Raw genomic sequence first — 27,213 nt, forward strand, 5'->3', positions numbered from 1 at the left:
CACATTTACCCATCCAATAAATCAGGAGGGGCCAACTATTTACATTATCCTTCGGTTGTGCATCTTTCAAAGTACATAGAATGCTACCTCGCTGTGCTCTAATTTGAGAAAGTTAAACCTAACTCATGCAGACATGACCCAGGAGGAACTTCCTCCAGGGTTCTGAGCTTGAGAAAGAAGCTCCTGGCCACCTGCTTGTGTATCTTTCCCTCGGTCATAATGTCAGAGTGAGTTTGACACGTGTAATGTTCCTGAACTCAACACCAACCTTTCACTTTCAGTTTTGCACACCTGATGTGAACATTTAACAGTAAGCCATTTCCAAAGAAAGGGATGGTTTGCTTCTCATACTCGCGCGAGAGTCAACAGAGACACCTGTTGACCTTTCGAAGTTTTGCCATCTTGAATTCGTCGTAGTCTGTCCATTTCACACAAGTTTTAAGCATCTACGGTCAGCCTGCTGTCGTGCTAAGAACTGGAGAGTCAACGATGAACAAAACAAATTTGTGCTTTCAAGGGCATGAGTCACAAGAGGGTAGCCTGGCCGTGTCAGTGTGGCAACCAAATTAATTCGTACACGTGAAAATTAGTTTACTTAATTTCCCCCCTCTGATTCCTAATAGAACAGCCAGGGGCAAAGCACACAAATTAAATGTTTGTTAGAGCTGCTTATGAGACGGAGTCTAGGGAAGGTGGTATTTAAATGGACGGTCACACAAGAAGGGGGTAACCATGACAACAGGAATTGTGCTGGGAAGCTATGGGACCTTCACTAAGAAGATGAAGGATAAAGTGAAGTTGTAATTTCTAGAGCCAGAGCTTCATTCTACTCCGCAGACCCGGGAAAACTGCGGCTCGTCCTCACTGTGTCCTTGAAGTCTGCGTCACGCAAACCATGACAATTTTGTTCTCCAATCTTGCAATATGCTTATTTCAATAGGAATTTGACTTTTGCTCCAGGTGGAACCATCATCCCTCCCTGTCTCCGGGGCACTGTTCATAGACTTTACTGTATTTCCTCTCTGTCCTCGACTCTTAAAGGAAGGTTGAGCAATACAGTTGTTTAACTTGGATAGCCCTGCTCTGATACACTTATGACATCTACACACCTATCCTATGATTTCAAAGCTGGACGTAAAGGAATGGGTACCTCTTGAGCAGACCTGTCAGGAACATGCAGGCTGCAGCAGCTGCAAAGCAGAGATGATCTGAGATGGCAGGGTCCCTGCATCGGTCACCTAGAAAGATGAACAGGATAACTGGCCAATTATAAAAGAGCCACCACCATGCCAAGCTTTGATGACTACCGATTTTATTTCGTAGCTGCATTGTTGGGCACTTTATGGCAATGTGTAGTTCATCCAGTATTTATTTTTGCATATTTTTTTAAATTCCCCAAACAATACTTTTACACACAAAGTTCTCCCAGTAGTACTCAACTTTAGAGATGATTTATACTGTAGCCGCAAGGATGCAAAGACGAGGAAGCACGTCTCTGTGCTGGGTAGGTTTTTACAGATACCCGTCACCACGTCTAGCAAAAAGCTCAGTCCTTTTCAACAGTTACTCATTTAAAGCAAAAGAAACAAGCTTTGGAAAAGTTCAATGGTGAGCTTCTCATGTACCTTTCCGTAAAACAGCACTTATGCATTTTAAGCTGTAGGTTTCATGCAGTTCGTACTTGTTTGCTATCTCGAGCGTCGCTCTAATAAATCAGAGCAGACTCGGGAAATCTTGTCTTGGGTGTCTGGTTATTAAATGGTCCTCAAAACCACCCTATGGGAGCGATGCTACCTGAGGGATGGTGAGCTGACGTGCAACATCACGTAAACCACCAGACGGTGATTGGTTACTGTCCCCCACAAGGCTCTCATCTGAGAACTGAAATTACACAGAGACCAAGAGACTTAGAGGTTTCTCATAGCAAAGAGGTAATCATTGGTGACTCTGTAACCTGTCAGGACCAAAGATTGTATATGTTAAATTCCTTCACTAAAGTAGGGTTTGCAAAAGCACAGCTTTCTGGATATAAGGCATCCAGTTAACTCTACTGCTCAGGAAGTACCCTTATTGTTTTGGTATATTTATTTGCATACTGCGTCCAGAGCTACAGATTTTCCACAGGGCTTTTCTGCCTGATTCAAGTATAATAAAAGTAGAAATCTATAGGTGCTGTAAGAGTAACCAAATTGTACATTATACAAAAATTAACTCAATTTACAGACAGTCAGGAAGCGTTGGCAATGCCCTTTATAAATTTTACCAAAGATTCATCCCAAAGGATGTTACAATCTATGTATGTGGTCGTCGCCATACAAATGCGGTTTAGATGTATGTGGTGCAGACAGGGTGTTTGCTAAATGCGCACGCGTAGAATCAGCAAGTTGCACTAGATACATGTCTTTGAAAGGAACAATACTGTCATACTAGGCTAAAGTTCAGGATTTTCTTATTGCATATTTATTGTTGCTGAGGCAGTTAGTTATAATAATGCTATATCCATAATTATTTTAAATAAACAAAACCATTTCCTCTGCCAACAATATAAAGACTATTTTTTCTTCTAAACTCACATAGAACATTGCTACACACAGTTTTACACAAATACTGAAAAACATGACCTTAAGGCATCTGCTAGAAAAGCAGACGTGCTTATTTACATGAACTAAATTATGCAAGAAAAATATTGCACAAATCCTATTATTTTCAAAATAAAGCATGCATCTTCCTAAATACACATAATTCCCTATCTTGACCAAATCAAAATATTAAGTGGCTTGATGAGAACAATTCTGCCTCTTAAATAAGCTTTAAGAAACAGACACTAACAAATTGCGGGCCTGAGGAAGGCGAGCGATCACTACTGATTGGATTTGTAAGAACTCTTTCTTATGTTGAGAAGCACTTTGGGGTGGTGGGGGGTGGGAGAATTAGATTTGGGTATTCATTGGACATTCTTAAATTTATATTCTGATTTACAAATATCTACCCAGGGTCAAGGTCTTTTATGCTAAATAAAATGGCATTTTCATTAGAAATTTTATTCATGAAAACCTTTTCCTGAAAATCCAGGTTTTCTCACAGAGAAGGAAGATCTACTGATTCACAGTTTTCTCTTGATCACTTTACTTAAGAAATAATGAATTCAGTAGCACTCCTGGGTCCTGTTATTAGGGCATTAGCAGAGAATGCGGTCAACCATGCAATTTTATCTGAAAAGGGAGGGACTGAGTCTAGAGAATGATGTTATCAAGATAAAGACTTCACAACTGGACCCCGCAACGTGCACCCACCCACTCACTGATCCTACACTGAGCCCAGCGGCCCTAAGTACTCAAAGGGGCGCCATCTGTCAGAGAGCCCCGGGCTGCCCAGCTCACAGAAGACACGGCGTCTCCAAGGGCCTCAGAGTCTGTTCTTTAAAAGGAGGCATCTCCTCGGAGAGCAGGAACCATACACACTTCATATAAAGACACACACAGTTAATGACGTCCGAGAATGGCACTGTGGTTCCAAACTCAGAACACGTTTTCGATGAAGCAGCTTTAAAAGATGGTACCTGGTGTTAGAATCTTGGGCTGATAACGTCTAAGCAAAACATAGTATTATTATTATTATTATTATTATTATTATTATTAGAGATTTGCAATTCCTTTTCCTTTTAATTGGTTCCTTCACAGCAGGGACTATGTCAATTATTTTATTTCTCTACATCCCCAGTTAGTGTACCTTGCATATTTCATTTAGGAAAAAAACACTTCCTAAATGAATAAGCTATTAATTTTTAATCAGAAAAACAACCATGGTATATTTTGATGCCTTTCTAAAATATGCTAACGTAGTAACCATTAAAATATCCCACTTAACAACACTTGCACTTAATGAAACAACTCCTAAATTCACACACTACTCTTCTACCCCAGAAGTACCACAGGTAACAACGTCTAAGGGCAACAGGTGAACACTCGGGTGGGTTCGGGCAGAACCGTGGCTGTTCAGAGACCACAGGAAAGACTCCGTACCAAAGCCAGAAGTCGTCCTCATTTATACAATTCTGTTGTAGAACAGGCATTATTTTTTTGAAGAAAAAAAAAAAAAGAAAGAAATTCAAACAGCAGGGGGCTTTAAAACTATTTGCTTTAGTTATTATAGACAATATGAACAGAGTAGAGAATAGGTAACACTTGTGTTTCTTCCAGAACTCACTTCAATTTCACTTCTTTCTCCCTTTCCCACCAGAACACTGGGAGTCTAGCTCAAAGCACACTCTGCACACTCAACATTTTGATGGTTGGAAATACTAATACTTGCTACCAGTAGTTTGGAGTTTTTCCAAGAATAACATGTAGAGGTTTTGTTTTTGGTTTAGTTCTTAATGGGGAATATAACAGCTGTTTTGCATGTTCAATAAGGCACAAGTCCAGTTTTACACACCTGACAGAAACGCTACTTGCGACTGGCTGAATATCCTCAACACAACACAGGATCATGGCCAAACATTTCGTGAGGTGACTGAAGGGCAGGGAACAACTTACTTTTCTAAGGCCGTGATGCTTCTTAAGCAAACGGACTAACACCCAAATTTTGCTGATGCTACATTCACGATTATCTTATTCTTCAGACTATCAATTCTGGAGGGGGGAAAAAAAACCTCATTCCAATATCTACAAGTTAAAAGGCTGCTTGACATTCTTTTAACAAATTATGAAGGAATATTTGCCGAGCAGGTGAACAACCAGAGTGACTGTTTTCCCTTCTCATTTAAAACAGCTCTTCTGATTAATGGACTCCTTTTATTATAAACTTCAATATAGTAAAATGGAATTTTGTAATGAGTATATAAAAACTAAATTAGACAAGAACCTTGAGTCTTACTTTTGTGTTTCAAAAATAAGAACCAAACACTTTTTTCCTTGCTATACACAGAGTCCATCCTTATGAGGAAAACAAGATTTGTCTTCCTTTATAAACATGAATGAATAATAGTCCCAAATGAAACATATCCATTTAGATTTCAGAATGTAGTTTAAAAAGAAAAATGTAGTCATTTTCTTTAAATTATTTAGACTGACCTGAATCAATATTTTTAAGCAATGTTTTTAACAAACCCCCCTCCAGAATTTGTTTTTAACTGAAAACTAAATTCCTTCAGTAAATATTTTAGGGTACAGCCCTGATGGGGTTCTTGAATGGTTTCTCAAACCCCTTTAATAAAATGACAACTTTTAAAACTGAATCATGATTGGGGATGAATAGAGTTTACATATTGAACATACTAACAACAAATTATCCATAACATCCCTGTTTATTTTCTGACTACCCGTCAATCTAGCCTCCCCTGAAGCAATCAATGTGTGGTTTCTTCTCAGATGAATTTCTGAGTTTCACAGTGAGTTTGAGGGAGAAGAGACAAGTCTCCTGTGCAGAATCCCAGCTAATGTACATAGGTTCCCTGCCTGAAAGGAGGGAAGCACAGCGCACACCCCTTAAGTGTGTGCTATGCACAGCTACTTCTCCCAAGACCACAGCACGGGAAGGGAGGTGAAGAGCAACCTGAAAGTGGAGAAACCCGGCAAACTTAACCTCAGCTCTGTTATCAAGGTCAGCATCAACACTCACACGTTATGTGGACAATGTGTACCCTCGAGAGGATGTGATGAAAGTGGCACTTCTGTAATCGTCCTCCCCGAACCCATAATCCCAGTGTAATCATGAGAAAAACATCAGACAAATTCTAACAGTGGGGCATCGTACCCTGTATCTGACCGGTACTCCTCAAAGTGTCATCAACAACAAGGCAAGTCTGAGCAACACTCACAGCCGAGAGGTGCCTCAAGAGACATGCCCAGCGATGCCATGAGGCCTCCAGGATGGGACCCTGAACAGAAAAGGGCATTCGGGGAAGTCTAAGACTACCAGAGTGGCCGGTAACTGTGACAAATGCACCACACCCATGTAAGGCATTAGCAATGGGAAATTGCGGGCAGGGCCATTCGGCAAACTGTACGTGCCTCACAATTTTCCCACAAACCTCAAACTGGTAAAGGATAAAGTCAGTTCTTTTGAACGGGAAATCTGAGCTAATATAAAGCATTTAGATTATTAGTTAAGGGAAAAAAGACTGGAACTTTTTTTTTTAATCAGGATAGTTGGTGTGGCATGAGACTTTCTGGGGATGGCTTCCTAGAAAGCGAAGGCATACAGAGGGACTGTGAAAGGGACGTGTCCCATTTGTAAACAGAAGTCACTAACTTCACATTGTCATTCAGCACTTCATATAGTTCACTGAGTGAAAGGTGAATGTGGACCTTTATACTTTTTGGAAAACATGGCTGCAGTGTCCACAATGGGAGCTTTCTAACTGAAAAGAAAAAAGAATTTGTCTTTGATTCAATGAATAGAAAAAGCATTATTGCTCTACTGAACACTTATAACTTAGCTTGTAGAATTTACAAGTAATTCCATAAATTATTTAAGCATGTTTACCAGAGGCATAAAATTAAGGCAATTAGTGGGTCAACAGTTTCAGCAGTTCAAGGGTAGTCTGAGAAGTTTAGATATCTTAATCAGTTCATGCTCAACCAGATTAGTACAGCAGCTACTAGTGATGTGCCAGGGTTACAGCGGCATACTAGTTTAAATAAGATGCGTAGCATCAAGCACCGAACACTGGGAAATCATGTGCAATAGATACTTTCAACAGACGTACAAACTAGTACCTGGTTTAAGAGCACAGTAGAATTAGCTTTATACTTAAAAATCAATGGATCATATATACCAACGAGACGAGCGAGTGATGCTCCAAATGAAAAATAATGTTTAGACAGTAGCAAGAGTTGCCATTCCTACAATGATTGTTTACTATATCAATTACATGGAATCTTAAAATGTCTCCATAGAAGCTTGGATGCAAAGGACGGACTCTTAATTGTTGACTGGAGCTTGGTTTCCACTTGTGTTTTCTTCTGAAATGTTTAAGTCTTGTTGGAAGGCAGATGTAATGTGACACAATGACACTACCTCGCTGAGCAGTCCAACACCCTCTGCAGGCCCCTTGGCTTCTTTCCCTTCTTTCTCCCAAGGAACGGAAGTCGATGGACATCGCCCGAGGCCGGAGATAAGCAGGTCATCTGAAACCTGGCTTAGTGTTTCCTTCTTTTCTGTTGTTCCTTTTTCGGTTTGGGAAACTTCAGTCAAAGCTGGCTGGAAATCCAAGCCCGAAGTGGGAGCTGGCTTTTCCGCTACTGTCGGCCCGCTCAGGTTGGTAGCACTGAGGGGTCTGTCACTGTTTTCCTCTTTCAGGATAAACAGAGAATCTGCTAAACCACTAGAGGAGACCCGCTTCCTGGGGGACGGAGGGAGGTGTCTGCCGTGGAGGGCACTGTCATCTTGCCCAAGATGCCACTCGGCTTGATCACCGGAACCGCTACCAAGGAGGACCAGGTTATTCTCACTAGGTGCATTGGACTTCTTCTGAAAGCGGAAACGACAAATTCAGAAAAAGGTTAATGAAATGATAGCATTACTTTGGCAGTACTTTTCCCCCATTTTGAAATCAGGATCTTTCAATGCTGGGTACTTGAAATTCCCTCCAGAGGAAATACAGCATTGACAGTTAATTGTGGATACATCCAAATGGCTCTATGTACAGTCATGAATTGAGATGGACTTTAGTTTCCATGTCCTTGCAACTGTCACCTCCAAAATTCAAATAGTTTATGAGTGTTGGTGAGGCAGTGGAGAAAGGGAAAAACCTCATGCACTGTCGGTGGGAATATAAATTGGTGTGGCCACTATGGAAAACAGTGTGGAGATTCCTCAAAAAATTAAAAGAGAATCATCACATGGCCCAGCCATCCCTGGGTATGTCTCCAAAGGAAATGGAGTAAGTATGTTGAAGACACAGCTGTACCCTGTGTTCACTGTAGCCGAGTCACAACAGTGGAAACGACCTAAGTGTCCACCGATGGATGAATGGATAAAGAAATTGTGGTGTTGACACATGATGGAATATTATTCAGCCTGATAAAGATGAAACTTCTTCCAGTGGAGATAACATAGATACACATGGAAGACCTGGTAAGGGAGATAAACTACATGATCTCATTTCTATGTGGAATCTAAAATAGGCTCAACTAAAGAGTAGAATGGGGGTTGTCTGGGGGTGGTGGGGTGGTGGGAGAAATGGGGAGACATTGGTTAAAGGGTACAAAATTGCAGTTATGCAAGAAGAATAATTCTGGGGACCTAACGTACAGCATGGCGACTACAGTTCCCAACACTGCACTGTGCACTTGAAATTGGCTAAGAGTGTGGGTCTTACGTGCTCTCACCTCAAAAAAAAAAAGAAAGAAAGAAAGGAGAAGAAAACGGTGACCATGTGAGGTGATGGACACACTAACTGCCTTGATTGTGATCAGTTCGCCTGTGTACAGATACGAAAACATCAAGTTGTAAAGCTCACGTCATTTGTCATTCTATTTGTCATTATACTTCAATAAAGCTGAAAATAAAGTGAAATAAAAAGGATTGGCCAAAAAAACCCAATAGGCATCTAGAGTATGTAACCAACGCAAGTTCTGGAATTCCCGGCCATTGGAACAGTATTGCCATGCAGCTCAGCTTGTCTAAAATAGTGTTCATCTTTGAGGCAATGCAATAAAAAGTTACTTAAATTACTACATTTAGTAAAACAATTTTTTGAAGATTCAGGAAAAATAGAAAAAACAAGTGGGAACATTTCACATCTAAAAAATTCTCCAGAAAAGACAACTATAAAATTGGATTGTCAGAAAATATTACGGCTGGACAAAATAATTTCAATTAATGACAATAACCATAAGAACTGGATAAATAAAAGGGGAAACATGAAAATTTTGTTGTTATAAATAATTCTTAATGATTAATTGTTATATTTTTGAAGTTTTGACATGTAGCTATTAGAGGTTAAAAGCTTCTACAGACTGAGATTACATCAGACAATCGCAGCACAGGTAAGAATGTTTCCATTTAACTTTATAATTGGAAAATCAGCTGACCGTAGGTTTGTAATCAATGTCGTCCATTGATCTAAAGAAATCCAAGCTCTTGGCTGCCGCCAGCTTTCCTTGATCTGAGCTGTGTGTGCTCAGAGTATCCAGAATCTCTCCGAGTAAGTCCATTCCACCTGAGTAAGGAGCCTTCACTCTGGTTTCAACAGAATCGTCACTTTCGTAAAAATAGGCAGAGGCTTCTTCACCATCTTCAGATGACAACCTGCAGAAAAACAGAACAGGTACCGGTGGCTACAGAACCACATATGCTCCATGGAAGCAACCGCTCACCACTTATATGAAAGTGACATTTCAGTGGAACAACAGGAAAACGGACAACTGGTTCATGGCCAAATTCTTTGTAGTGATGTGTGTGCCAATTCAAATACTGGAAATTCTGAGTCTGCATTAAGAACAGACAGAAAGTCTTTGGTACTTGAATCAACCAGGACATGGGGCAGAGCTGTCACACGGTCTAATTTTGTGCGATGTGGGACACTGGCCCTAGAAATAGTAGGTTGAATACTTGGAAAGTTTGCGATATCCACGTTCACATTCACTGTTTCTACGTGGTTTTCCTTTTAGTCATTCACTTATCTTAGAGAAGAATGCACGTTCCTTTATACAAAGACAGACTTAATGAAGAAAAAGAGAATGTCCATTTGTCATCCCCATCTATCTTAAAATTGTTGAGAAATTAAACACATGCTATTATTTCCCTTGTTTTATATTAGAATTAATTTTTAACACTTTGTATTACACTTCGCTCCTCTGCTATCACCGTAGACGTAAGTCCTTCCCCTCCCTGAGTGAGTGGCTTCAGCTGGCTACCGCCCCTGTTCCTGCCCCTCAACCCGCCGTCCCCAGCAGGAGGGCAGCAGCGTGGCCTGGCTGGGCTTCCATGCCCTCTGCAAGCTACTTGACATTTCTGCAGACATCACGGCTTTCCAAGAACAAGATACTTCAGGTCTGTCTGCTTTCACATCTCAAGATTTATCCCCCATGAGACTCCAGCGAGAATTGGGTGCCTTTCGCTGAAGTACAAACAGTGTAACCGGCAAAATCTGACCTCTAGGAGTGCACACTGAAAAGTCTTTTGGAACCTAAAACTTCCGCCATGAAGCCACTTGCTCAGTAGGACGGCAAACCGCTGACTGACCTGCTGGCTCTCTCCATGGCGTCGGCGTCGTCATCATACACAGCACCATCGACACTCTTCAGAGACCTCTGTAAGTGAGCCTGCAGACGGGAGTTCACAATAAAGTGGCATTAGCAGTGAAAATGAGACTCTCTCCTAAATTTTAAAGGAACAATGTTATTTGCTAAGGAACCCTTTAAAAGAATATGCCTTCAGGGTTTTTCAGTGCTACCCGATAACGTGACAAGCTGGGCAGGACGAGGGGAGGGAATCAGACACTATTTATCGCCACACTTCCTCATACCTGAAAACTACCAAAAACCCAATCACTGGAGTGAGTAGGTATGCACCTGGGTACAATCACCCAACCGTCACTCCCTGTTCGGAATACTTGACTTACAATTTGATCCACACTCAAGATAGAGGAAAGCAGCAGCTTATTTAACAAAAGCATCACCAGCTTCAGAGCGCATAGCAGCCCAGATCCCCTCTGCGTCACTGCTTCTGGTAGACTGGGGCTTGGGGACAGTGCTTCCAGGGGGATAAAGGATCCTTGCCACCACATCCAGAACCCCCAACACTGGGCAAAAGACCTGGTCACAGTCGTGTAAACAGAGGTCTTTCTGGGTAACAGGTAGCAAAGAAGCTTAGACTGCAGACCACATACAGTGAGTTCTTCAGCATGCTAACCACAGCCGATCAGAACACACCTTTATCTGGACTCACAGCCCACACATGAGCCAGGGCTGGAAACCTGTCACTAACCTAGACAGAAACTGACATGGAAATGACTAAGAACGAGAAAAGCAATCTCAACACACACCATAAAGATAGCAAATAATCACACGTTTAATCCAACTGACTGAGCTTTAGGGAGGGAGCGCACGTCTTCCCGTCTTTCTAACTGAAACAAGAGTAAACAGGCCAGTGCTAGCAGAGTGACTTGGGTGTATTGTACGCATTCAGAGAAAAGTGTCCTTCTGTCTCAGACCTGGATAGAAATCTCACAGTAAGAGGTGTACAATGGGAAAGTTTCTGAGGGTCAAGAAACGCTTTCATCATAAATTTTTATCTATGAAATAAGATATTTTTATCCTGAATTTTTATCCTGGAATAAGCACCAAGTGGGTCATAATCTGGCCTATATGTGGGAATGGATGCCTTTTGTAAAAGGGAGATTATGAAATAAATTGAGAGATACAGCCACAAGCAGTCAACATAGTAAAGAAATTGAGACAAAGGGAAAAATAAGGTGATTTCCAGGAAAAACAACCTTATATTTTTTCAAAGTTCTGCTAAATGATGTGACATGGTCTGCACCTGAAAATCAGCTGACGTCACAGGTAAGCCGGCCTCCCACTGCCTGTGTATTTGCTTTGTGCTATTATTTAAGCTTTTCTTTTCTGTATTTTGAAACGTGTGTAGCTTTTCCCATACATTTTTGTGAAAACGGGGGAAAGACTTTTTCTTTTCCTCCTGATCAGAGTACTAATAATAGCCAGCTTTCTTTAATTTACTCCCACAAGAAACAAGATTGTCACACTGTTTTTTGCTACTGCCAATATTTGAAAGAGTGAACAGGTTGTAATGACATTTTCTGGGTGTCCATGAACTGAGCCAACAGGCTCTTCTAATTATAAAATTCAAGCTTTTCAAATTCCGATATTTTAAAACATGATTAACATTTTAGGAAATAAGATATCACAGTTAATACTTAACTCACAGGAAAAAAAGTTCCATATTTTAAGTCCTTGGCGTAACAACTGATTTTTACAATCTCAGGCAAAATCCTTTGGTCTGTTATTGGTTTGACGGATATTGACATTAGCAATCAAATCCAACTTGGAGGTTAATAAATGCACTTAAGTAACACCATATTTCGGTAGATAATATTCATAAAAATGCACATGTGATGTTTCGGCCAAATGAAATACAAACATCTCGATCAACTATCAAAATATCTCACAATAGACATGAAATAAAAACATACAACTGAAATTCATCAAGAGGATGTCTCTCCATCTGTCAAATCATCATCATACCATTTGATTTTCAAAACCTAAATATGCATTTGTCAGAATATACCTCAATGTGTTACTTTTTTAAAACCCTCGTAGCTGGTCATTTTATTGCTTTGATTAAAAGCATTGTTTTCCTTTAAGACAAAGGTCAGAGGTCTTGGCATTAATGAGACTCCCACCCAAACCCGGTCAAGACCCAGCTTTTTGGTTTGACGTCCTGTTCCTCTCCGCACGTGCGACTGGCCGCCCCCAGTCCTCTTGCCACAGCAAATGACCTGTACTCCCTGCACACAGGCTCCCTCTTTCAGAATTTCCCTTCTCTTTCTCCACTAGTGGAAAACTCCCACTTTCCCTTCAGTGTTTGACTCAAACGTCTCCTGTGTGAAGCTTCCAGAGGGTTCTCCTCCGCTGGTGAGCAACCTCCGTGTTTGGCAAACACCGTGGCCAGCACAGGCTGCTGTGCTGCTGACCACGCTGCATATTCGCCAAGGGCTCTGCCTATGCCCTTCCTGCCTGCGCGCTCTCCACGTGGGGTCCACACCACGTCTGAAGCTAGAGGTCTGCACCGTGCATAGCCCTGACGCTGACTTGTGGAGGACCGACGGCCATGCAAACGCTTCTTGTCCACGGGTGCACTAGTCGGTTCTGTCCCGTGGACATGCGGTTCCTCTGGTGTGGGTACTGGTGGTTTGGGGACCTGTGAGCATGTACATTTCAGTGTCCTGACGGTCGAGGCGTCTGTTCTTTGGATTATCCTGTGTCCGTTTTTTATAATTCACTGGTTCCCTCATTGGCTGATGAGCCAAATAAAATAAGGGCGTTATAATCTTAGCCTTTAATATAAAACTATCCTTTAAAGTAGGCAGTTAACGTTTGCGGAATAAATGAAGACCTCCACAGAGAGCAGGTAGTTTCTGTTGAGCATCTAAACGAATTGAACACTCCTACGAAAATGCACGATGCAGATAATGCTAACTGCAGACTCTGCCGACTGACGGCATTATCAGTGTGCAAGAGCGTTCATTCATTCAGTCACTCAACAGAGACACAGAAATGCCTGCTGTGTGCCAGGCACTGAGCCACATGCTCGGGGGGAATGATGACCTCGAGAACAGGGCCCTTTGCCCTCATGAAGATGATGTTCTAGTAAATGAAACATGGATGAAATTGAATAATCATAAACTCAGCACACAGTTAGGATTGCAGTAACTTGTCCGAAACTCGGATTGCTCTGAGGAGTCTGACCTAATCAGAGAGGTCACGGGGAGGAAGCCCTTCCCTGAAGACGTTCGGACGGCTCTGAAAGGTGAGTAGGTATTAAGTAGGTGATGACAAGAAGGAACAAAACGTGCGGAGGTCCTGTGCTGGGAACGATGGGGCAAAGATGATGGAGCGACAGACGACTGCGGGCGCACAAGGTTCTCTGAGTGCGTTAACCTTGCAGTTACTCCTTTGACCACTAGAGGGAAGATGTACATTAAGAAGACAAAGGGCTGGAGGGTCCGAGGAAGTGGGGGAGGGTCAGAGACCAGCAGGAACGAATGGAGATGAGAAAGCGGTAGGAGCTACAGGCTGGGCACCCACCCCGACTTGCAGGCCTGACAATGGACAGTAACAAGAAGTCTTTTCTTCTTTCCTTCAACAAATATTTGAGCACCCAGTGAAAACTGTTACTGCATATTCCTTGAAAGTAAAGTAGTAGCCACATAAAAAGTCTTGTAATCTCTTCATTCCACAAACATCCATTAAACAGCTACTCTATGCGTGTTGCACACGAGCTGTGAGGCATACGAGAGAAAAGAAAACGATGAAAAAAATACATGGTGAAACTGACGATGTACTGAATACAATTAAAGAAGCCATAAATATAAACTTATTCCTCATGATATGAAAGTAATTGAAGCCAAACTTTTTGATCATAGATGAAAGCTTATGTAAATGAGTATTACTACGGATCCTGACTAAAGCCAAATAGTAATATTCCTAACAAGTAGGTTCAGGCATCAGACCAACAATATTAACAATATAGAACTGCAATTACATACCATAAATAATGGTAGTTCAGGGCTCGAATAAGGACGTTTAGAAGCTGCTGCAGCTACAGCATTAGCAATGGTCACCTCACTAGTAACCAGAGGCCATCTCACTAGTAACCAGGTGCAAATTAGTAAATAACTCAGCATTTGCAGCTCTCTTGGGAGCCAATACTACATACGCGTACACACACACACACACACACACACACACACACACACACAACATCTTTTTGATGCAAAAGGCATCGAAAACAAAAGAAACAAAAGAAGCAGAGTTTTGTAGAGTTTTACATCCTTCTATACAAAGAACTAAAAACAAGACGGGAGCTGGATGTCACACATCCTCCATCAGCCTCTACTAGACTCTAAACAGATAATTGTGAAGTAAAGCACACATCTAGTATATGTGACAGTTCATATAATTTTGGCAGTGAGCACTATATAGCCAGGGATGCTTACTAAGATCTGAAAGAATACTAAATTAATACAAAAGAATGGTTATCAGTATGGAACGAAATTTATTAAGAGAAGATATCCTATTAGAGAAGCTCAAGCTACAGCCAAACGTTGAATGAAACCAGGAAAATGGGCTGGTAAACACGAGAAGGAAAAGCATTTCATAGGAAGGAAAAACCATAACGAACCTCACCAAAAGAATAAAGAGGCAAAGACCCGCGTCACAAACCATCGAACTCTATGTCTGAAGAGGCTTCAGGAAGTAAGTTTGGTTTAGGTACAAGGAGCAAAGATAAATGTTTCCTCTCTTTTCACTATGATGTTTGTAGAGAGCGTATCAGACGGTGGAACAGGGACAATGTTCCCCAGGCGCGAGGAGCCTGCTGTTCTAGCAGTCACCATTTTTGTCACTAGATGGCAGACAGATACTAAGATGGCAAAGTGCTGGGTACATTTAAATTCAAAAGGGGGTTGGGGGTGGGGAAAATAAGGGATATAAGCCGAGGAATGGGAAAATATAAGTTTTTAGAATTAATAAAATTAAGACGCAATAGATGAATGTTTTAAAAGTAGGTATTCTGTGCTACTGTGTCCATTTTCGAGTTGAAGTAACTGAGGCCCTCAGTAACTAAGGAATGTTACCTTGCTTACTCAAAGTCTACAGCAAACCCCTGAGCTTACAGCCTAGGACAAAATATATATATATATATATATATATATATATATATATATATATATATATATATATATATATTTCATGCAGGTATATATATATATATATATATATATATATATATATACCTGCATGAACTATGAAAATAAATTAAAGAAACGTGGCTATATAGAATCATAATGGCAACGCCTTAAAAATACATGGCAGTTAACAATTTGGAAAAGACCTTTAAAAGCACGTGTGTTGTCGTTTTTATCACTGGGAACTGAAGCACACGTTAGGCGACCTACTCATGAGTGATTTGGTTTAGTGTGTTAGAGGTTTTATAGATAATACTTTATTTCAGTAAGTATCTACTACAAATTTTGGTGAACAGTTTCCTTATTTTACATGTTAAAGAACCAAAACGTCAACAAAGTGAAGTGTCTGGGGCAACGCTAGACAATTAGTGACAGAGCTAGGGCACTAGGCCAGGCATTCCGACTCCCTGGCTAGGACTCTTCATTACAATTACACTAAATAAGGAAGTCCCAAGAGACTCTCACAGAATAAATGTCTGAGAATCAACCTGAGAAAAATTTTCTTAAAACATCAAGGTTTAACCTCATTTTTAAAGCAGGTAGAGGTTACACAAGGATCAAGAATGCTGACGTGCCAAGCAGGTGGGATGGCAGGTGAAGAGACTAAGGCGTGTTTCCGGAGGGACTGAGATCAGGCCCTCCTGTCAGGGCAAAGGAGGGCCTGGAAGGAGGAAGCACACAAGTGTTCGATGAAGTCTGGTGGGCTCCACTGATGAAGGGTGTCATTAGTAAACCAGAAAACAAGATTTTACAGAAGCATCAAAATTCTACTTCTGAGCAGGAGAGCGCTGGGTGGGGCTAGTTCAGGAGGGCAGGCTCTGGAGAGGGCCACACATGTCCATCCAAGGACCCTTTACCAACTCCCCCAGGGCACGGCGATCTCGTGGTATTGTCAGCGTTACTCACTGTGTTCCCTCCACTCAGCTGTCATCCGACAAGGGCTCTCAGAAAGGTAGTGTTTCATTTGAAGTGCACGCCTGTCTTACCGAGTCCTTGAGACCAAGAACTCTATCTTTTAATTCATTTGCTTCTAATTCCACTTCCATTGAGAATGCACAAAGCAGCAAAAGAACGGCAACTCCCATCCCAACAATGAGAAAAAGCTGGATAATCTAAAAAACCAAACCATATTTTTTCTTGAAGCTATCAGACAGCTGAGTTGTGAGGCAACCAAGTCAACTGGATTCCGTGGAGTTCCACGCCCCTCCAACAAGAGATAAGGGGCAGGGTCTACTGCACCCATGGAAAGCACGAGGAGCTAAGCAGCTGGCACAGAAGGCAGGGAAGCAATCTGCTCAAAGGCAATCGTCTGGGAGACCAGTCCGGACCGACATGTCCGTCTGCAGTAGCCGGCCGTCTCAGAGACAAGGAGAGTTTGCACGCACAGGTTCTTTCCCACAGACACAAGCCTATCATTTCATTCACTGCATCAGGCAACTGCACTAGCCCGTGCTACAGAGAAAGACTGGGGACAAGATGGGGACTGAGAAGAGGGACAATATGCACAAGCAGATGAGATGACAGGCCTGCAGGAGGAGACGGCTGCTGCAGGAGGGCACGCAGCCCCACTTACCTTTAAGAACATTTATATACAACAAAAGCTTTAAGCGGCTGCCGATGATCAGCAAACTCAACACCAAAACCACCGGAGGAAATGCGGAAGCACGAATTCTCTAGTTTAGGGAGGACCAGGGTCCTACCTTGACACCGAGCAGAAGTTTGCCACCACCGGGGAGGGGCAGGTGGCCGTCCAGTTCCCTGAGACCAATCACAGATACAAGGAAAGTTACCTGCCATGGGAAGTGGGGGTGCGGGGGCGGTGTTGGGAAAGCTCTACCCTGCGATGCCTGAAAGTGGAGCAGAGCACAGAAAACCCCTAAGGCTACGACCAAGTAGCCAACAACAGAAGTGCCAGGGAAGCTGGGGGAGGGACAAAAACATTGAGAAGGACCCCGCAGCAGCTCAGGGGTACAGGGCCTGCTGGTGGCTGAGGGTGAAGGAGGAACACTGAAGAAGATCTTCTAGCACCTCCACTAGAAGCTCTCCACCCTAACAACAATAGCGGCGACTGCAGGTGACGGTATCAACGACAAAACCCAAACCAGTTCCACCTGTGATGCGCTCAACCTCTTGTACTAACAGCATTACAGAAGAAGAGCCGTGGGCTAAACTACTGTTTAACTTATTCTGGGCTGCTTTTCTACACCTGGGGCCCAGCCCTCAAAGGCTACCAGACATAAAGTAAGGTAAGGAAAACAAATCCAAAGATGGACAATATACATAAACAGAGAGGGAATCCATTCAAAAGAGTCAAGTTGAACAACAGAAATAAAAAGAAAACATGATATAAAAAAGGAAGAATTCTTTTGATGGGCTCATCAGCAGACTGAAGAAAAAACTGGTGAACTTCAAAACAGGTCAATGGAAACTATCCAAAATGGTGTTTCTACCACCAATGAACACTCGGGAAAAGGAGTAAAGACAACAATCTCACCTACAACAGCATCAAAAGCAATAAAACACGTACTTAGAAATACATGTAACCAAGGAAGTGCAAGACCTATACAACAAAAACTTTAGCACACTGATGAAAGAAACTGAAGAAGACACAAATAAATGGAAAGATATCTGTGTTCATGGATTCGAAGACTTAAGATTGTGAAAATGTCTATCCTATCCAAAGCCATCCATTGATTCAATGCAATCCCTATTAATATTCCAATGGCATTTTTTACAGAAATAGGAAAAAAAGAAAAAGTAAAACAGAGCAGAGCATCCAAGAGCTGAAGGTACTACTGGCCTAATTCATTCTGCCCCCCTAACACATGGGGCATTCATTCAATTTCTGTGGAGGTTACTGTTGTAGCTGACAGGATAGAAATAATAACCAATATTTATTCAACTTCTAGTGAGTGTTGGAAGGACCAATTCTATCACTACGTAACTAATCTCCACAACAACTCTGGGGGTGGGGGACACAATTGTCATCGTTTTATACATGTGAAAGCTGAGAGGCTTAGAGAGGAAAAGAAAGTTGCTCAAGTTCAAATACCATGCAAGTGGCCCAGCTGGTAATCCTGGCCCAGGTTTGTTATATTCCAAAGTTTAAGACTGTTACGCTCCCACATGGGGTCTTTCTATTTAATGGTGGTGGTGATGTTAGAAGTGAAAAGAAAAGAGTAAATACAAAGGTCAATGAAGGAAAGTCTTTCTGAATTTGTAAATGATGGTCCTTAGTGAGGTAAGAGGAGGCAAATAGTCTTGAAAGCAGATCTAGCACATAGTAGTGTTCAGAGGAGGTACAGGACATTGAAATTCGTAAAACAGCACACAGTAGATATCAGGTAGTTTGGGTTGAACTGAACTAGATAGACTCTCCGTTTGGTCCACGTTGCAGCACTTACTGCACTGGTGGAAGCTCATTTTAATTAATATGAAGTAGGCGACTATCCTAGAATTAAAGTAATCTCCTTATTAGATTTTAGAACAGAATATTTGAAATCAGGACTGATCCCTTCATGGTGCCCTTTACTTATGTTGGGAAATTTCCTTTAAGTAGCTCAGACTTCCTTTAAGGAGTTTAGTTTGGCCAAATACTGTATCAAAATCACCCTAGAAACACAGTACTTTAGACTTCATTTCTCCACTGTGGAGCAGACCGTATGAAAACCTATCGGACAGTCATTCTAACAGACTCACTGCAGGGAGTTAGCGGGTGGAAAGAAGGCCACGTACTCGCAGGAGGTCTCGCTCTTCCTGTGTTTATACGCAGTATAGCTGTGAATTGTAAATACGTTTGGGCCAACTTTTAAGACTGTTAATGAAATTACGTTAGATATAAACATTTAGATATTAACACATTGTTTCATTATGTTTTTCTCTTCTTTAATATTTGATAAAGCAAATTTTGACAAAGTGCTCACAGCAACTTTTCAGTGCTGAGATTATTGATCAGCATACGTACAAGAAGTTGCGTAAGACCAATAAAATATTATTCTCAAAGCCAAATAAATAAACGAGTAATCCTTTGATAAACGGCAAACTATTTGCAATTTCATTTTTGCTGACAGGGTTTCGACATTTCAACATTTACAAAGATTTCTTAGTATATAACGAGTCCACTGTATTTTCAGTAAATCATAGAATTTGGTTCCTTTCACTACTGATGTAATGATGACTTCCCCAGCTGGGATAAACAATTAAAAAGTCAGCACTGATTAACAGAACCATATTATTTCCAAACACGTTAATAAACTATGTTTGCAAAAGCTAAATAACTTAGGAGGAAAATATCTGATTTGTAAAATAATTACAGCTGGGTTTTATTTTTCGGATAGCCATTTCACTATATCATAAGCATAGATATGTGTGTACATGTGGAGAGAGTCTTAAATGGTTTCGGGTTGAATGTGGCAAGAATCTTTGAACAGAAATTGCAATTATATTTTGGTTTCAAAAGCGTTATCTTACAAATGTCAGAGGCACTGATAAAGACAAGGAGGAAATCGACTTCTGTGAAATTACCAGTATTATACTCAAATGTTAGGAAAAAACCAGTAAAAGCACACGCGTGGGCTGCCCACACAGCAGTCCTGTTCTGTAACTGGCATGGGGTACCACTGACTTGTGAGAGGTATTTACGTATTATTCTAATATCCTCTGTTCTTTACCAGGAAATACAATAATGTGTAGTAGATATAAATCCAGTTCAAATGATAATAAGATTCTATCACACTCTGGCAGTTAGGTATCTATCGGTATTCCTGGCAATTCCTCTCTTAAGGAACACTAATTGGCAGCAGCAGTAACCCCTGCAAAGAGAAGACGCTTTCCCTTCCATCAACACCGACACTGCTCTCTGACCAACCCTAAAAGCAGTTCTATACATAAAACAGGAAGAAAAATCATCATTTCTGTATCCCAGGATGCCTGCAAGAAAAATAAGAATTTATCTATAAAAATTGGGTACTATGGGAATAGAGAGAGCGGTTGTTAATTTCGCCCAAAGCCTCTGAAATAATTAAGGAGGTAACGGGGAAAAACTCTCACAAGGTCAAACAGAACAGTAACGAGTGAGGAAAAATATTAGTGACGTGATTACTGATGTAAAGTCTAGAATGGTAATATCCATTATATTTATTAAATGGAAAAACTGAGCACTTTTGGTTTTGTTTCAAGACTTTGTAATAAATGACAACCATTGTGGCAATAAATTTCAAGAGTGAAGTTATAACATTAAAAAGGTACATTTTAACCTAAAAATATCCCATAATATGTAGTGAACATGTTCACATAAGTGAGACTCTATCTTCCATTACGTCTTTTTAACATACTTGATATTATTCAGCAGAGCTAAACATTTTTAAACTGAAGTCAGTTACTGAAAGGAAGAGTTGGTTTTGAATTTTTTTCTTTGAAAGAATACTGTTCTTGAACAATTTATGACAATATCAATGTCTCAATGTGTATTCTATTGTGTTTCTAAAAAAGACTACTCTGAAAGGTAAATTTTATAATTATAAATTTTTCGTGTGAAAGTTTTATATAATGCCCACTAGAGGGCATCCTTGTAACCCATAACTGAATTTTGGGGGTGGGGGCTTGCAGGGCACAGATTGAACTATAATCATATTTGACATGTTGGAAATTAATATTATTTCAACAGAAAAACAGAGAAAAAAAACAACATCCTTTAAAATTAACAATATGGTACCCATATTTTTCAAACTGGGCTTAAGAGATCAACTTTAAAAATTAGTGATATTAGTATAAATTAGACTAAAGACACGCTGTGTGAAAAAGTGACTTTGGGACAGAGAGTTAAAATGTGTTTTCATTTAGACAGCATTTTTTGTGGGCATCTTTTAATAGAAACATATTCGCCTAAAACATTTCAAAAAGTTTTTATCGTTTGAAACTCTAATAGATTTCCTTATCACTTTAATTGAACATTTTAGCTTGATCATAATAACAGTATTTTCAATTCTGAGCCAAATTAAACAAAGTGCTAAAAATAAAAAATGAAGCATTTTTTGCTTATCGTGATTTGGTTAAACTTATTTTTGTTTTTCGTAAAATTTATACTAAGTATTCTTTCCTGTTATCGGGGCCTCTTCCTTCATACACACGTTTCTCCTGCCTCCCTCCAGGTCACAATGATCTTTCTCGAGATTTTCAATCACTTTTTTTCTTTGTCAGAAAAAGCGAGTGGCTACTTCCCTCCGCAAATAAATGACTATTCCATTTCTTTCTTGGCCAATAAAGTAAAGCCACTCAATGGACTATTCTTCCAAAGATTTCTAACAAGTGTGCCATTTTCTGAAATCCATTATGTCACCTGAGCAAGAAACACCAGCCCCTGAATTCCAATGAAGAAAAGTGTATCATAAACACAGTACTACAATCCGTGCCCTAGCAGGTGTGAAGACACCACCACTCATTATGTTTAGGGACTGGGTCATTTATAGAACCTAAATTTTTATCTTTCTTATACATTTCACAGAAAATTAATTTCATTGGCAGCATTTTAAAATATGGCATCTAGTAAATGTAAAATGTAAACCATCTGATTGCTGATATGTTTTAAGACAAGCTTATATACTGGGATTTAAGTCCCCGTTCAACCAAAATGTGGCTTTGAAATAACTTACTTGCAAGTCTCTACATGCCAAAAAAGCATATATAACTTATAAGGACATCCTTTAAAGATGAAATTACATTACTCATCAATTACAAAATGAGCTCACTGCTCTTGTGCTGTATTCCACAAATCCATTAGGATGATTTATAACCAATAAATACATAAGGACTCAAAAATATAGCCAAGTTGCATTTGAAGTGTGCATATGATTACCTTATATAATGGGTAAAAAACGGAAAATCACATAGACCATATTTTATGGTGTAAACATCTTCCTTACTTATGCATTCAAAAGAGACCTGCACCTCAAACTATGAGTCTCTATGTGAATATACTTTAAAAATAGAAGAAATGACCGCGAATTTACTAGTCCTTGGTCTTATTAGTAGGAATTCTGCCTGTGAAACATATTTGTCTTTGTAAACACCGTATGTGGGCTCAAGCCTTGACTGCGTTCCAAGTGTGGGCATTCACCAACAGGGCACTGCTCTCTATCACGTCACAAGCGGAAAAATAACCTCCCATTCACATTTTCTCATGCGGCTTTCACATAATTAGATACACTGAAAAGAAGTCTGAGTGGGTTGCTATTGGTCCCAGACACGAAATAGTTAAGAGTGATGTGTGCCAGGGTTTTAATAAGGCTCAGGGAGGAAAAGCTTCAGCCCCCACCTCACTAGATTCTCCTGCTCAGGGCCATCCATCTGTTAACACTGACTTGTAATCCAGCTAAGCTCCCCCTGCAGTTTCCCAGCCTAGGGGGTGTGCCCGTGTGTGTGTGTGTGTGTGTGTGTGTGTGTGTGTGTGTGTGTGTGATGCAGACACACGGGTACACACATTACAGTTATTACTAGAATAAGGATGGCTAATATGATTTCATACGGAGCAGTATCTTAGATTCCTACTATCAATTGTACCTGTTATTTAAAGGAATTTTTCATTCTTAGAACTTCCAGTAGATTTTCACAAGTACATCTTAGATGACAGACCTAGTCTAAACATGGTTCACCAAGTCTACAGTATTTTGTTCTAAAACAGAGCTGATGCAAGAAGGCAGGCACACCGCCAAGATGAAAACTGTGCTGCCCCGTGGCCAGCGGCATATTCCCCCTGGGCCCAAGCAGCCCTGTTTTCAATAAACCAGAGGAGGAGACTTCCCTGGAGTCCTGTTAGGCTGGGCTGCTGCTAGAACTGTCATCTTCACATAAAAGGGAGAGGGGCTGGGTGTTACAAATGGGGAGCCTAATTGGGAGATCTTCATGGCTGTACCCTTGACATTTATTTAAGCCTCATCAACACAACGGGAAATAACCATACTAATTAGCAGACTGACACACAAATTGCTATTTGTTGGGGAATAGGTGTGGATTCACTAGTCCAAAGACAAGCTAAGTCATGGCACACCGGCTTAAGGCAACAGACATTTTGGTATTTGTTCTTTTTTACAGTACCCAGATGATGAAACTTTTTTTTTGTTTCACTTTAAGGATTGTGTTCTACGGTGATGTCTTCTGCTACTCTTTTTAATTTTTAAAAAAGTACTTCACTCCCATGTAAAAGCAAAGGCAACAGCTAGGAAACCAAGCTGTCTTCAAGAGGGATTAATGAACCTGAATATTGCAAACAGCACATCCGGCCAGTAAAGAGAACTGAATGTCTGCTCCTGACTCAGGAACCTTGTCTCCACCAGGCACCTCCACCAGGTATAAGTTCTCCAAACACTGAATTCACCAGAGGCTCCACAGTCCTAGCGCATTTCCTGCCATGCTGTCACCTCCTGAAAACCTGATTGTTTTAAATCTGTGTGTATGAATCATGGGAGCTGTGCTTTTCTCTTCTTGAAACTGCTAATCAAGGGAATGGGCCTTTGCTTCCTACACACGCTTACTTTCTCTCTGCCTGAAATCTTAATCTAAATTAAATGACACTAATGTTTGATTTCTAAGATGTCAATTTAATTTTGGAAATAGGTAGAATATAAACAAACTAATAAACATTAGTCTCTGACGTATTTATTGTTATGTAGTTTCTGTCTTTAATCACATTTATTCCTAGAAATGCTACATATTTAATTGAAAATCTTAATGTGCTCACACCCTAATATTATACTGGGAGAGACAGGAGTAAGAAGACACGTTTACTTCCCATGAAAACCTAGTCACCACGGTAAATATAGCCAAAATGCTCCAATAGTAAGGCAGTAAATAGTTGGCAAAAGTTTTTAAGATGTTAAAGCTAGAGACAGACAGGAATTGAACATTCTAGAAATAGGAGAAAAATTGAGAAATTGATTGCAAATCCATCAATAGTCTACCAGTTAATAAATGTTTTCCAGTTAACAGTGGTAGCCAGAAAAGGTTTCTGCACTTGTGGAATAATTATTTTATTGAAAGGCTTACTTTGGTTCAGATAGCCAGCATTCCCTGCCAATGTGCTGCAATTCAGCAACACTGACATTTGAAAATGTAAGCTGAATAAATGGGTAAGCCACAGAGAAGGCATACAGTGTGTTATAAAAGAGTCTCACGAAGGCAGAGATTTTCCCAGAATGCCTAGAATAGCACCTAAGGCAGAGCAGGTGCCGGACGGCTGAATGACTGGCTTTCTCTGTACAGGCTGGGTTCCTGTGCAGCCTTGTGGCCCTCGCCCATTCCCAAACACACCTGCAAGCGTTTTAGGGCCATCTCTCTGCAGACCCCGCAGCGTCTGCCCCTCCAGCAGCACTGAGCAGGACACGTGGGCTCTCGTCCACTCTGTCACTAACTCATCCTCAGACGTAGGTAAGTGACATGACCACTTGGCCATCAGCTTCCTCATCTGGGAACTTTGTGACTGTAATAAACGAAGCTGTGCAACTGCTTCCAGTTCTATAATTTTGTAACTACAATCCACTCGTGAGATCTTTTTAAAAGTGAGTTTCCTTGGGCCGTTTAAAACATGATTTGGCGTATATAAATGTTACTTCATTAAAACCTTCAGACACATACTTATGATGCAAAATCAGAGACACATGTAGCTATAATTCTGAACACTCTCCTACCCTAGGACAATATTTTTAAATAGCATCAGCACATAAGCAGAAGCTTTAAATATTTATAGCAAATAAAGTATCTAACTTTAGAAAAAGGGAGCATTTATTACTTCATATTTGAATTTCTACAGAGTATTCTGATGGTCAAAGTCCCATGTATGAGTTTCATTTTATTTTTGTCATCACCAAACTCTTCCGCACTCTATGGCAATCGCCTGTTTAATTCTCTCACCCCTCACTGGACTGTGAGCTCTGTGAGACGTGACTTAAAAGCGTGTGGAGGTGATAACTGGATATAACGTCAGTCTCCTCAGAGGCCACCTACTCAGCTCCTGGGCCAGAACTGTACATTTTCTTAATAGATGATAAAAATTAATGGGGCCAAAATTATTCCTAAAGAATAGGGATTACCTAATGTTAGGACTTGGAGACACATGGTGAATAACCAACCTTACCTGGGTGAGCTTACGCTTCTCCTGGTTCCCTCCCTTTTCACTGTGTGATGTGTACACGGGTGTGTACTGTGCGGAACCAGAACAGGCCCTGCAATCATCTTCATTTTCCTGCACGTGAAGAAATATACTAGTAATTATTTTTAAATACTCCTTTGATTACTGAAGTTATTTGATTAACCAACAAAGTGTCTGGTACAGATGCAAATAACAAAATAACACTTCAGGTATAAGCTTAAAAGAACCTACTTAGGAAAATAATGCATTTCTCTGTGTTATGAATTAATAATTTCCAAAATAATCTTTCACTATTTTGAATAACTTGAATAAAATTTATATGAAGATCATTTACTATCCATCACCACAATGGAAGTTTTAAGTAGTATTTTTTTCTCCAAAGGTAGAAATTCAAAACATAACAAAATCTGCCAAGATGTAACATGTACTCAAATCAAAAACACATACACATAAATATTCATGTACATGCAATATTCATAAATTCAAATACACATCCTCAAACACAAACTTTTGTAAGTTAATAACACGCTTCAATTTAAGGGAGCTACTATTGGAACGAGCCTATAAAACCAAATGATGACATCTGTGGCTTAATTCTGCACCAAAAATCATTTTTTTTTAAAAGATTCTCTGCTTGAAGGAAGAATTTCAATTGTGATATCAAGGCAATTAACTTTATGAAAACATACATCCTGTTAAAGCATCTTTGAAGCTCTCTGTAGTTCTGTGATAAAATATGCAAACAACAAAGAGATTCCTCAGTGGATGCATCTAGAATGGCAGAGAGTTGCCAGAGGGCTTGTTATGAAAAATACATTCTTGAACGTAGAGCTAAGCATATTTCAAAAGTCATTAAAAACGTAAATCTCATGTGATCTGTAAAGTATAAGATTCAAACTAATGCAAGAATCAAGGTAAAAGAAAGGAGAGCGAGACGCACCTTGTGTTTCAGCTTACTCTTCACTTCCTTTATTCCCTGCTTGGCGTGACTTTTTGCCTAGAAAATGATAACACAAGTGTCTGGCTCGGCATGCTTCTATTACCATTTAAAGAATCAGTAAACGAGATCTCATTTCATGAAAATTGCTAACTGTTCATATTATTTAGAAATGGAACAAATTATAATCTAAAACTATTTTCAGGGACACCATACCACTTACTTTCATACCTACATTAGTTGGTGAAATGCATGACTAGTCTCCACTTGTGCACAAATATCATACAGAGACTGATATTTAGCGTATCCTGCCTCCTAAACTACATAAAAATGCAAGAGTCGACCAGATTACTAAGGCCCAGTCTTAATGTGAAATAGTGACCAACAGGGGAAGGAAAAGAGAAGGCGCACCACAGCAGCAGGTCATTTGGGCGAATGTCTGGACTTTAAGAAACACAGCAACTTGACAAACCTTCATCCAAGTGCTTTTCCAGGCAGACACCAGTTTTTATTAGCAGAGCTATGTTAATGTTGTGGTTATTTCATATATAGTTTTTCCGGCAAAAATAGAAAGTCATCTAACAATTTAAAGACTGTCACATGTTTCATCGTGAATCTGGCACCTGCATTTGAGCCTCTCAGGTCCTGCTGTGATTCCCGTGGGTACAACCTAACTAAAGACAACTGGGGGCTTTCATA

The 27,213-nt window shown here is 40.4% G+C and overlaps 1 protein-coding gene across 6 annotated transcripts in view; it reads right to left on the reverse strand.

Annotated features, from left to right (window-relative positions):
- Positions 1–1,295: 1,295 nt before the first annotated feature.
- DENND1B (DENN domain containing 1B) overlaps positions 1,296–27,213 on the reverse strand; it is a 175,551-nt gene continuing 149,633 nt past the window's right edge. For 4 of the 6 annotated variants that reach the window (XM_074317075.2, XM_074317073.2, XM_074317078.2 and 1 more), the window contains 5 exons: positions 26,518–26,574; positions 25,563–25,670; positions 10,192–10,271; positions 9,039–9,255; positions 1,296–7,473 (listed from right to left, as the gene is read on the reverse strand). In XM_074317075.2, coding sequence (XP_074173176.2) covers positions 6,925–7,473; positions 9,039–9,255; positions 10,192–10,271; positions 25,563–25,670; positions 26,518–26,574 — 1,011 coding nt within the window. In that variant the 3' untranslated portion in view covers positions 1,296–6,924. The remainder of the gene's footprint in view (positions 7,474–9,038; positions 9,256–10,191; positions 10,272–25,562; positions 25,671–26,517; positions 26,575–27,213) is intronic. The other 2 variants (XM_074317076.2, XM_074317074.2) reach the window with 1 other exon arrangement.

This window comes from Rhinolophus sinicus, chromosome 6, assembly GCF_057876585.1.
Source record: "Rhinolophus sinicus isolate RSI-liver-muscle chromosome 6, RSI-T2T, whole genome shotgun sequence".
Taxonomy (NCBI): Eukaryota; Metazoa; Chordata; class Mammalia; order Chiroptera; family Rhinolophidae; genus Rhinolophus; species Rhinolophus sinicus.